At 42.5% G+C, this 13300-nt stretch overlaps 1 protein-coding gene across 1 annotated transcript in view; it reads right to left on the reverse strand.

Annotated features, from left to right (window-relative positions):
- Positions 1-4111: 4111 nt before the first annotated feature.
- The window catches only part of LOC128696985 (RNA-binding protein MEX3B), a 311139-nt gene continuing 301950 nt past the window's right edge, over positions 4112-13300 (reverse strand). Inside the window, exon 3 of the mRNA XM_070090319.1 lies at positions 4112-11179. Coding sequence (XP_069946420.1) covers positions 9639-11179 — 1541 coding nt within the window. The 3' untranslated portion in view covers positions 4112-9638. The remainder of the gene's footprint in view (positions 11180-13300) is intronic.

Consider the following 13300-nt stretch of genomic DNA (forward strand, 5'->3'; position numbering starts at 1 on the left):
AATAACTATATACTGGGATATCAAAATATATAAGCAGGTATACCAGGAAGAGGGGAGGTGTTGGCTTCAATTATATAATCTGAGTATATGTTAGCGAGTATATCCTAAAACAAAAAAATATATCGCTACACTTGCTATACTCGTCGTCCCAATACACCAAGAAGGAAGGGCCTACCTCTGGAGGCTCAGGGAGGGGAGACAACCCTGTTCTACGGAAGGGACGAGGGGCGGACTTAGTGTGCAGTGGATAAGGGGTATCAGAAACCGGGCTAGCAGACCATTATGAATCTATAATTATGAGTTTAAATTGTGAAAAAAATTAACGAGTTTCTGAAATCTTGGTACAAATAACCTTTACATGAAAATTATATATATTTATATATTTATTTATATATATTTATATTGAAAAACAGCAGCAAAAGACTATGAAATGGGTAACAAATATCAGCACTTGATCCATATATGGTGGCGTAAAAGAAGACACACTGACCTATGCCTCAACGAAGTCCGCCCCTGGGAGAAACAGAGCAGGGAATCTTACGAAACCTTACACACGATGTACAATGCCCACAAGAGAAGAGGGGGGTCGGGGAGGTGTTTTCGACCCTCGCTCGTCAGAAGATCAAAAAATAAAGAACCCGTATTTGGGCCCTATGAGTATTATATTCAAAGATTTTAACAGCTTAAATGACACTTTTATGCCAATAAGAGTGAATATGCGCAAGCAAAAGTGATGAGCTTGTAGGAAACAAGGGTTTGTGAAATAGTGGAGGTGAGCGAGCGGATCCCCCACCCCCCTGGTGCACAGTGGGCGATGTCTAGGACACAACCAAGACTGTCGACAGCTACTCTGCTACACCACGGATACACCACTGGTCAAGATAGTGAAAATATACTCACTACTTGGTAATGACAAAGAATGGCTGATTCATTCGCCTCTTTCCATTTTTTGTTCATTTATTTCACATCCAGCACCATTTGTGGCGGTTTTTTTTTTTAGTCATAAAATGGTCACAATATCAAGTTGACATACATACTACCGAGTATATGTTATTGCTTTCTGGTTAAAAGTGAAGAGAATATACTGTACTTGATAGAGGTGTTGAGAATCTCCTACACTGCTGGTGGTGGAGCAGACAAGAGTCGTTCCGCTACGGGCCCCAAGTTTCAACAGTTTGGCAGATAAGGACTGACACCTTCCCTTCCACTAAGACAATGTTATATACGTGCTGGATGCAACAAGCTTGTACCTCATTCTTTAAATAGTGATTTTTATTTAATTATAAATCTATAAATTTTAAATATCTGAAATGTTAACATAACTGAAATATCAGCATTTTGTTAATCAAGCAATAAATTATTTAGTCCATGTAAAAGCAGGATTTGTTTGCATTTAAACAGCAGGTAACAACCATCTGCACACCGCTAGTCAGGAGCTTGCACACGTAACTTACAATACCACTCTGGCCTACACCAGTCTCCTCCTGTCATTGTTGCCAATATGCCCTGGATATCCTTGGCTGGAATTCAGTATTCCCTGAGAATTACAATGCACTAAACCCTCTTTTAATTATTCTTCATGGCAAATTGACCCCAACTGCAATGTGACTTCCAGACCAATTTGCCAACAGAGGGATTTACCACATTATCATTCTGGAGCTAAGTTAATTAGGGGTCACCTGACAGGTTAATAATAATTCCTGGTTCTTTCCTGAAGAGGAAAGTAACAAAGCTTGCAAATGAAAGTGAGCACTCTAGTCAGAAATAAAACAATCATCCTTAAATTATAAAATTAAAAATTAAACAACCATTCTACTAAATTCGCTTAGGAACATATAACTAATTATTTCTACTACAAAAATAAAACTAGAAAGTATCATAAACTTGGCCTATCAAATAAAAAAATACCACTATTAGGAGACAATCAGAGGTAAGCATTAAATATAATGCTTGAAAAATAAAATATAAAAAAAAGCAAAAGCCAAAGAAAGGGTTCAGATTGCTTCTTACATATTGAGCCTCCTGGGATGCAACTTGTACAAAACAGGAAATATGCTAAACATCTGTAAATGCAACAGGATGCAAATGTTTGAATAAGCACACACTGACAGGGTGTGGGAATATTGATGCTGGGCAAGCAAACCAAAGTGTGCGATCAAACTAAACAGATATAGGAGGCAGCAGCAACAGTCATGGACGATACCCACTTTGTGGAGAAAGCTGAATTTGGTAGACCACTAATACACAGGTGACCCTAGTAGCTCCTCTATTCCTAATAGCAATCCTATACATTTACCTGCACTCCCTTGCAACCTTTCAGTTTTCTCTCTCCTCTCTCATGACGCACTGAAGACTTGTAGTACATGAGATTTGTCTCTTCTCTATGTATGTCACACAAAACATGCAGAACGTAGCTATCGATGGTGCGAGTGCACGCCGTGTAAGTTGGGCCTGGTGAGTGCGGTGCAGGGGTGTGGGAAGGACAAGCATGGATGAGCAAGGATGAGGATGAGGGCCATCTATACCCACCACCTCCACTGTGCCACCTATTGCTTCTCATCCATACTTAACCCCCACACCGATCCCATCCACCCTTTACTTGGGCCCAGGAAGTCACTCACGGAGATATATTTTGGGGGCTACTCTTTATGCTCGGTTTTCTCACATTTTTATTATCAGCATTATAAAGAATATATTACCATTATAACTATAAATATTTATTAACTATTGATGGCCAGAAGGACACCGAGGGACAACGCCCAGCGACCCAACATGAGATCCTGAATGAATCTGGTTTTGGACTAGAGTCCATAAAATGGAGTACAATACAACCTCCAATATGCGAAGTAAAAGAAATGGGTGTGGGGTACGAGGCCGTGGCGGCGCCAGTCCCTCGGCCTCCAGATATAAGGCAACAATACCAAAGAGCACGAGAAGAGAGGTCCACTGACCGAGTGCTGGAAAGACTACAAGTCTCCGTTACCCAGAAACGCTAGCTGCCTCTTTAATTAATAAGGCTATAAGCATTGGCAATTTTTTATGTTTATACCTGCACAAAGTTTATTAGAGTAATATTTGGCATTTAAAAATTTCTTTTTTAACTTAGCAACCCGTTGGTATGATACAAATAATCATGAAACAGCGTCTGGTTGTAGGATTGCGAGTGTCTATCCACACATCAGCCTTACATCTGAATACTGGGAAAAATAATGTGACTGAGACCAGCAATTACCTACCCGCTTAGTAAAGCTGTGTGCTGGGGAGACTATTCCCATGTTCCAACGCCACTCAAATTGAGCATCAGAGCGATGACGGAGGGAGGTGGAAGGTAGCGAGACGCTTACCAGGACTCCAAAGGCCATGATAAACATTACCTTGCCTGCAGTCACCCCTGCTCCACTGTATGTAATTGCTTGCCCAGTCACAAATGATGAGCATATGCTTTTGGCCTTGCGAGCCTCCCTGCTGCAACATGCGTGTCGTAGTTGTCCTCGCTACAAGCTGCAATCTTGTATAATCCAAAAAAGTTACCTATAATCCGTAAAAATCCCCGTGATCACTGCAACTACATAATATTCAGCATAAAATTTAATTCATCATTCCCAGCCACAAGATTAGAAGAGTAAACACCCTTTAAAAGTTGATATTATTCTTGATAATTTAGCAAAACATTCATCACAACAGAAAACTTTTGACGGATTATCGGATAAGACCTTATACTGTACTCTCGACTTTGCGGCAGAGATTTTATGTATTACATAGGCCTACAACATTATTTGATATAAACTCTAAAATATGGCATATACCGGATATAATAAAGTTCTGCTTATAATGATTAATTCTTCACTGTGATAAAATCTAAATAGGGAACTGTGGGGGAGGTGATGTGGTTGGCTGGTTGGTTGCTGCCGAATTAAGACCAAGCGGCCGTTCTCGCTGGTCCATCTGAATGTCATGCAAGACAAAACAGTGTGCTAATGTATCTTAGGATTCCGGCGACGCTCTTTACCATTATAGAAGTACGAACGCTCAGCTCTATCAGAATATACTTGATACTCAAATATATATTATACTGTATTTATAATTATATAGACTATGATTTGAGTGGAACTTGCGGGGATATGGTGGGGAATAATTGTCTTCGGAAGTTTTTTTTTTTTTTTTTTTGACTTTTTATAGTAAACTTCCTATCAAGGCGTCGGGACTTGGTGATTACTTCTTTTCTCTAGTGATTACTCCTTACCGATGACAGATTGGTCATCCACATACCCCAGCTCGCACCACACTACATTTGAGAACCACTGAAGAAAAACTCGCATTCCAAAATAAAAGAAAAAAAGACGATAGGTGTCCCTGCAATAAAGTTTATTATTGAAATATTTGTTATCATACAAAATACTGAGCAGGTGCAAGCCAAATAACAATCCGTCCTAAACTTGAGGTCAAACAAAAACTGTCCTTCCACCCACAATTTTGACTACTTTGTTTTGTTGCCAGAGCCAACTGGGGATTTACATGGTTGTCATCCTTCAAATGAGAAACTTTTAAGCGGGTCTTTGACAATGCTCTCATCTTGTGTCTTGTATCATTCCTGCCCAGTGGCTACTAAACCTGCAGTTATGAGCACAAGCTTATTAATGTTAATAATACCACTGAAAACTCTCCCTCACACACTCCTACAAGATGCATCACCTTGACATCCATATCTGTGATGCTAAACCTTGTAATTTTCAGGCAATAATGACCTCATTTGGAGGCTTATGAGTTACCAATGAGCATCTATTCAATCCCTGAAAAAATCGCTGGGCTTCATTGAAGATTGTCTTGGGTGAATGAGGAGCAAGAGCACTACGGGATGGTGCTGACCACATTAGCCACAACCCACGAGAAGTCTTGGCACACACTCATGAACTTTTCTCTCACGGTCTGGCCCATTAATCTTCCATACCACACGCTTCTCCAGTAATTGACTGGTCAACAGTTAATAAGCCGACTCCTTTCTTTACGGCATGGGGAGCATCATCAGTTGTGGTGGGGAAAGCTGGGAAGAGGTCACTTACATCAATACACCATTAACTGAATCACCGTGGTATTAACACGACATCTCTGCTACGTGGAAGACATCGACTAGTATCCTCTTCCCCATACTTGACCACTTGAGTTTCAAGCAAACAGGACACCAACTCAATACTACAAACAACCCAATCTGGTAGTTTGTAAGCGGACTGGCTGGCAAAAAAACTGACTTTTCAGTTTTTTTTTTTTTTTACATTTTTTTTTTGCATAAGTGACAAAAATTCTCTTGAAAATAGTCTAGCAATCATTGATCAATTATTGCGATAAGTTGTGCCCGAACGTAACCCACTACCTGTCACATAGGCGACTTTCGTCTCGTCTGACGGGGGATTCGCCCCTATGATAGGTGTGCGGCTTACACCCTATAAACTTCCCTGTAAACACCGAATAATGCGGGGAAGCCTTGATGAAGAAGCATAGAATGTTTTTGGTATTTTTTTATCATTTTGTTTTATCATCCTAAGTATACACTACGATTTTATGAAAAATTACCATACAATATATATACGGCGTTGTAGAAAAGTACAAAAAATAAACTCATTACGGATTAGAGTGCATAGGTATTGTGAACTAACTTATGACACTGACGACAGTTGTTCAACGCTGTACTGGAAGACCCATGGAACGAAGCAGCTGCTGACGAAACATTTCCATCGAGTTCTGAATCAAGGAGAACCACCCGAATGCAACAATGGTAGCCTTAAGGCCAACCTCAGACTCCCACACACAATCCTCTTAGAGCTTTGATTGGCTGGCACGAACTGTCAGGTAAAAAGAGTTGGCGAGTCTGATTGGTGGGTGGTAACGACAAGATTCGGCCGGGTGAGGACGAGGTAGCGTGGAGAGATGGGCCTCAAGGTGGACCACTGGTGGCCGGGGTTATGGGCAGGGCGAGGAGGACATGGGGCCTCCAACATTAGCTTGAAACTGAAAAATTTTGTTAAACATTTTGTCCCCTGCCTACATGCCACCTATACCGGTGGCAAGTGCTATGCAAAGACTGTCTATGGTCGCCCAGCTGATGGGGGTAATCCACAGTAGGGAGTAAATCTCCCAAAACCTGTCACAGGTAGGGTAAGGTTAGCCCTGTCCTCACCGCCCGTTGCCACGACAACACTGTGAATGCAGGACCTGGACTCTGCCTCCCACAACTATGGGGTGACAAGCATGCAGGTCGGGGCGAAAAAAGTGCTAAGCCACAAGGCAATGCATCACTACTTTTATACTTGGTTCTCACTACAGTTTTCAACTCATAAAAGTCCATGGTGCCTCTTGCCAGCGAGGGATGTTCCACCGTTGTATGGGGGTTTGCCTACTTATGGCTCAGCGTCATTTTAACGCCTCGAGCTGAAGAAGAGATCCCCGGCGCAAAGCATCGACTTTCGTCGTCATCAACAAGGGTTGCATTCATGCTGGTTTACCAGCAAATGCACATCCCTACTGACAGCAGCGAAAACAGGCGCTTTGCAATAGTGAATCATACACATCACGACAGCAAACACAAAGGCGATGTGGTTTTTTTCAGCTCTTTTATAAAATGAATGAAAAATAATGCTTTCTTTTTTCTCCTCTACATTACGTACATACAATATAGAGATTAGGACACCTAAACTACTTGATTCTGATGTCCTCAGAAATTGGTATAGAAATAAAGTAATAAAAATAATTTCTTAGATCACTCAATCTAGGCTACACAAACAAAGTACACGATAAATTTTCCTCTAATAAATCATATATATTAAAATAGATATATGAAAAACTACTTAAACTTTCATCTTTTGTAAATAGCGATTAAGTTGTGCTCTATGGTAAGATACAAGGGGGCGGGTATATCATTATAATTACTATAAGTTATTTAGGAGCAAGAGACCAGAGCTCTCTCTGCACCTCCATATCGGAAAGCCTCAAGAGACACTTCATCTCAGGAGGTTGGGTTTGTCAGGTGCTGTGGACAATCAGGGTTAGCTGAATGTCTCTGCAAAGGAGGCTCTGGTTGAAGAAGGGAAGATTTAGGAAGGGATCAAGAGAGAGCCCTAAGCTCTTATCTCAGCAACTGTAGTTTCAATGTGCCATACTTGGCAATTTTAAGCCTTCTGTTACAAGCTGCTCCAGCTGATGTGACAAATAGAGCAACTTTGTGCAAGACTCAAAATCTTTGAAGTGGTGACATACAAAGATCCATACTATCCCAAGCAGACACTGATATAAAATGAATATAAACAGTTTGGGTGAGAATCGAAAGGGTATAATAACACTTTTTAAACTATTAGTCGGTAATGTTACTCTCCCGCTCCAAGTAATGTCTGTCGCAGATTATCAATCAGCAGTAGTAACTATACGGGGCAGCAAGATATACATTGTTAATCATAAAATCTTCTCTCCCTAGTGAAACAAACTGACAAAATTTGCACCTATGTACCTTCACATATGATTCCGTGCGCCCTTACAGAGGTCAATTATCTTTCCAAGTTTGTGATAAAATCATCAATAATTTATTATTTTGGTATGAGCGACACCTGGAGTGAGAATGCACGGGCCATGGTGGGTACAGCACGAGGGGAATATTACAGTAAGCGTGGCGAGGGGGCCCAAGATATATCTTTTATCCTATCAAAACACACTCATACCCTCACCAGGGTACATGCAGAAAAGGGTACATTTAAATTACATACATATTCTATTTAGGATAGGTAGAAAAAATATATCATAAAGGAACTAAAACACTCAACTGTAAACTTTCATTAAAAAGAAAAAATATAAATCTTAGGACAAAAAAATATATTACCTTAAAAACTAAATACTTTGTCTTCGTGTGTCTGCAAGAAGAACCACAAAGTTTATCTAATCTTTGTGTCGAGAGCAAAGCTAACACGAGGCGGCGAGACCCAAGTCTTGTGAAGCTCGCGGCCATCCTCAACAATATTAGGCCAATCAGACCTCCTAAATAAGTCTTGGGCCAACCTTCGCTAACGCTTCTGCTTACAATCACACTTGGACACCATATCGCTATCTGGTTTAGGGGAGAGGGGACTGGGGGTTAGCAAATACTATTCCATGTGGCAAAGAGTGGAGAGGGCCAGGGAGAGGTGGCGCTCAACTGGATAGGGAAGAGATGAGCAGTGAATACGTGTATTCTGGGTTAAGTTCTAGTACTCAGCTGTATAGTTTCCTCTACCTTATCACCATCACTCAATATGGCCATCTCAACTGTATGCCTCATATACAGTATATACCACTTGTACAAAAAAGTTTTATATAAAACGTGCACGGCGCTTTTGAGTCCTTCAAGTCAGACAAAAACAAACATTATCACAAAAAGGCATTGATAATTAAATATATTGGAAATTAAAGATTGGTCTAGAATACTGATTTTTCATCTCTATACAAAATAAAGTTTTCACATCTCATAGTTTTATTTTCATTTATATATCAATAATGAGCAAGAACTTAGATAAAGCACTATGACTAAGATAATATCACTGTATTGCTTCCATTACATGAATGCACAAGCAGGGTCAACTCTGTGGTCGGTGGCTCAGTGGGCATGGTTGGAGGTTCTTCAGAGCATGTTTAGGTTTGTGGGCAGAGAAAGATGGATGATGAGGATGCAAGCTGCAGATAATTAAGTGACAGCTGTGTGGGACATAAGCAGGAGGATGCAAGGATATAGGTAGGTGGAGTGTTGTGGGTGATGTAATGGATATACGGGATGTGGGATAGCAGGTGGGATCAAGGCACGAGTCAATCTTTCGAGTGGTTGGGACGCAGTACTGGGCTGGCCCCAGCACTATCTGCTGTAGACATGAAGGTGTTCCCTGGTCCTGGTGCCTTCCCCAACAACCCACTGGCCACCTAGCCACCCGCACCCCGCCCGAGTGTCTCGTGGGCGGCCCGGCGTGCGGGAGGCGGGCTGGTTGGTGGGCGGCTGTCACGCTCACATAAGAGCTGATGAGAAGGATATGTAGCATTCGTTGTGAGGCGGCTGATGGGCTGGACAGGGCGTGCACGGACATGTGCGGGGGGAGTGTTCAGATCTGGGTGAGCGGGTGGGGAGTGTCTAGCACCGCTCCGATGATGCCTAGTCCACCCAGCCCAGCCCGAGCCGTCCTGAGTACCCAGGAAACAATGGGAGATCGGAGAGGGAGTGTAACCCCCCCTGGCAGTTGTTGGCGGGCAGCGGGTGCATGGAACACAACGCCAGCCCGCCTATCACAGCCTAGCGACAGCTGTTCTCCACCCTGACTTGAAGGACTCGCGCCACCAGCACCCACGGCTCGGCCACCACACATTAACCACACCGAGCCCGGGGCCATACTCTTACCCGAGTCACACCAATAAAAAATGCCTTGCATTCTAAGACAAAAAGAAATAAAAATATCTTCACACTACTTGAATAAAAAAATTTATTTTAAAGATAATACTCTTCCATTCTGCAGATATATGCTGTACAGACTATTATACTCTATAAGCTGGTGGTGGGGTAGAAGGGGGCTGAGATGCCCATGAGCGCCACCTTGGCTTGTTACCAATTGCTTAGTTGCAAACCCTGACCAAGTGGCGCGTTAGGAGAAGATGCGAATGGCCTGAGTGACCTTCATGCGGCAGATTGGGCACTCAGAGGCCTCAGACACAAGCTTGTTGGCGCAGTCCAAGCAGAAGAGGTTGTGGCCACAGGGAACTAGGGCAGCCACCACCTCAGACTCACAGCACGTTACACATCGCTTCTTCTCCTCTATACCATTCACCAGATGACTCATTCCTGCGAGACTTGTGGAGCTGGAACACACAGGTGCCGACTGGAAGGCATTTAACTGCTGGGTGAGATCTGGGGTGGAAGCTGGGGAGGAGGAGGATGGGGAGGAAGTAGGTAATCCACCTAGACCTCCAGTGAGTGCAGAATTGAGCGACACGAGTGATTGTGCGGCCCCGAGTCCAGGTGCAGGATCAGAGCTGATTCTCCTGGCAGGAGGATGAGCTTCCAGGGATGGGGAGAGCCTAGAGGATGGGGGTGATGCTCCTGATACTGACGACGACCGGCGTGTCAGTGATGACGACAGAGTGGACGACAGGGAGGAGAAAGTAGAGCTGAGGGAGGAGCTGGAGCTGACGGTGGAACTCATGGTGTTTCCCAGAGGACGTCCAAGCTCACCCCATATGCTGGAAGGTGCTGGGTCAAATGATGGAGATGAACCCATTGAGGAGCCTAGAGAGCCTAGACCCTCATCCACGCTGTACAGACCAAGACCACTCCCACTGCCAGTTACATCACTGCTCAGCTTGCTACTCCCAACACCACTGCCAAAGGTAGAGAAGAGGGACGACTCTAGGGCACTCCCACCCTTGTTGGATGATCCCAGAAGAGATGACCCCGCATCTCCTAACAGTGTGAAAGCAGAGTTCAGGTCATTAAGCTGATTCAATGTGTTCAAGCTATTTAAAGTGTTGTTCAACCCAGTCATGCCATTCAGAGAATTGTTTAACGCACTTCCACTGAGACCATTCAATCCGTTTATCCCGTTTAGGCTGGACCCACTGGAAAGGCCATTGGTGAGACCATTAAGGCCTGTTCCATTGGTAATACCGTTGATTGAGGCAAGACCATTGAGCGAGGAGTTGTTGAGCTTGTAGAGCGACGAGACCAGCTCTGAAGATGCAGGACTGAAGAGGTTATCGAGGCCATGTGAGGGTGGAGGGAAGTCTCCATGGTGGCGTGCAGCGGCAGCTGCAGCATTGGGCTCATCCTGGTCCAGCAGGCCGCCCGTGCGCATTGCAATGTGTGCCTCTATCTCCTTCCTAGCCTGCTCCACAGACTCTGGCAAACCTGTCACTTCAAACACTGGCTCCTTGTCCCTTGAGGGAGTGACAATATAGGTATGGGTCTGCTGTTGTATGCGCTTTATGGTGGCACCTTTGGGTCCTACCACAAGGCCCACCACTCGGTATGGCACCCTCACTTGGATGGTCACTTGCCCTGGTACATTAGTGGGTGGGCCGGGTGCCATGGACCCATTCAAGTTGTTCTTGCGGCAGGCACGGATTTGGCTGAAGTGTTCTGCAGCTGACAGAATCTCCCGCTTGGCCATTCCCACATCTTCTTTGCGACCTGAAAGGTAATAACAGTTCATTAATACCATGCAGACATATACAGAATAATTTTTTAATTACAAAAGCAGCAACAAATGTGTCCCTAACACAGATATAGAATACAGTAACAAGAAAAATCCGAGAATCTTATGTCAGCATTAAAATGTACAGGACATGAAGTGTAACTGCCAGAGAAGAGAGCAATAGCAACAGGACGACTCACATTGGTCGAGTTTCTAAGTGTGGAAATGCAATTATATGTATTCTGGTAAAGGCTAAGTCCTGAAAATTGTGTGCAAGAAATCGTGTAAAACAAACTGAAGAACTTAAGGGAAAAACAGTGTTATGTTCATTGGAACCACCAAAATAAAAAACTTTTTTAAGGTCTCCAAATCATAAAAAATAAAACTGATATGCATACTGCCAGAAACTGTCAACTTGATCAATTAGCAAAGGGTCGAAACCCATCACAATTCTTGGAAATGTCCTCCAGTTATCCTTCAGGTACCTCCTCTCCTTCCCTCTATCAAGTATGTATGTAGGAATTGAGGTGTTCCCATTAACGTAAGTGCCTTATGGCTCCATGTGGGCAGTAAATGATCTGTTTTAGCTCTGATATCTCTCCTGCCCTGAATGCAGCCATCAACACTGAATTGTTTATCATTAACCCTTTCAGGGTCCACATGCCCTCTCAGACTTGTTCTCAGGGTCCCCCAAATTTAAAAAAAAAAAAAAAAAAAAATCTCTTGAAAAGATAGAGAATATTTTCCCGATCATAATGACACCAAAAGTATGAAATTTGATGGAAAACTTACAGAATTATGCTCTCACGAAGTTAGCCGTCTTGACGATGTTCACGCACTGGCGATTTTGCCCACTTTGAGCCCTATTTTCGGTCAATTCCAATGTACTAGTCGACAAAAACCATAACTATTTCACTAGAACTCCATTTTTTTTCTATCAAATGAGTACAAGTAACCACCAATTTACCCATTTCAACTATCCAATACAGTGGTCAGAATTTAGCAATTTTGCCAATTTCACACAAATTTCAAAAGATGCCAATTTCCAAATAGGGTCCAGAATAAACAAGAAAGACATTCCTGGCACTAAAATAACATTTCCTCTGTTCATTAGTCCTGTCCCCAGGCCCCTCTTACATTTTTTTTGCTTTCCACTTTGAATTTATATTCTCACAAAAAAAGAAGATTTACTGTTATGCAGACTACTGCATTAGTGTAGAAATGGTATAAATAATATCGGCGCACTTGTGAAAGAATATTAGACTCACCAGTTGACGTGTATTGGACGCTTAGCATGATTTGTTTACTTTTGAACTATGGTAAAAATCGAACATTTCTGCTACTTTGAGCTCAATTTCAAGGTACTTTTCATTGTAAAACCAGTCAAAATCATCTCAATTTCTGTAATGTGTCTTTCAGTCTATACAATGAGACTAGGAAAACTAGAATACAACAATAAATACCATATGAAAATATAATGCAAAGTCTCTGTTTTAATCCAAAAACACGGTCAAAGTTTTTTTTTCTCATTACGCACCGTGTGCTGCAGGATTTTTTTTCATACTGCGCACACTGACCACATACACCCATTCTTTCATATGTAGGCCTACCAGCTTTCTCTCACTAGATCTAAAGGCGCTAGAATTTATGCGTACTAGTACGTCATGGACACTGGTGCGTAAGCCGTACTAGTACGTCCGAAACCCTGAAAAGGTTAATGTATGATCCTTCTGTGATTAATGGTCTAATTCCACAGGTAGTTATTAATCTGGATTTTGCATACATGCAGTAGTATTTAGGGTGTCTTGCAATATCATGAATGGCTTGTTCCCTTTGTGCTTCTTCAGTATGGTATGGCAAAAGTTTCTGTTCTATCTCTGGGATATCTGTTAAGATTATCTTTCCTTGTGACACTCACATTTTTAAGCCCTTCAATAACCCCTTTTTCTACTTTACACGTTTCTATGCTCTTTCTGTATTTGATCTTTTATGTTTTCTTAAAGGTGGATATTTAATGCAAGTCAACTGAACTGGCAGTCATCAGTTCTGGAAAACAGGGAATGTAATCCCAACTTTTAATAAAGGGGGACACACAAGTAGCAATGAATTACAGGTCA

This window comes from Cherax quadricarinatus, chromosome 31, assembly GCF_038502225.1.
Source record: "Cherax quadricarinatus isolate ZL_2023a chromosome 31, ASM3850222v1, whole genome shotgun sequence".
Lineage (NCBI taxonomy): Eukaryota > Metazoa > Arthropoda > Malacostraca > Decapoda > Parastacidae > Cherax > Cherax quadricarinatus.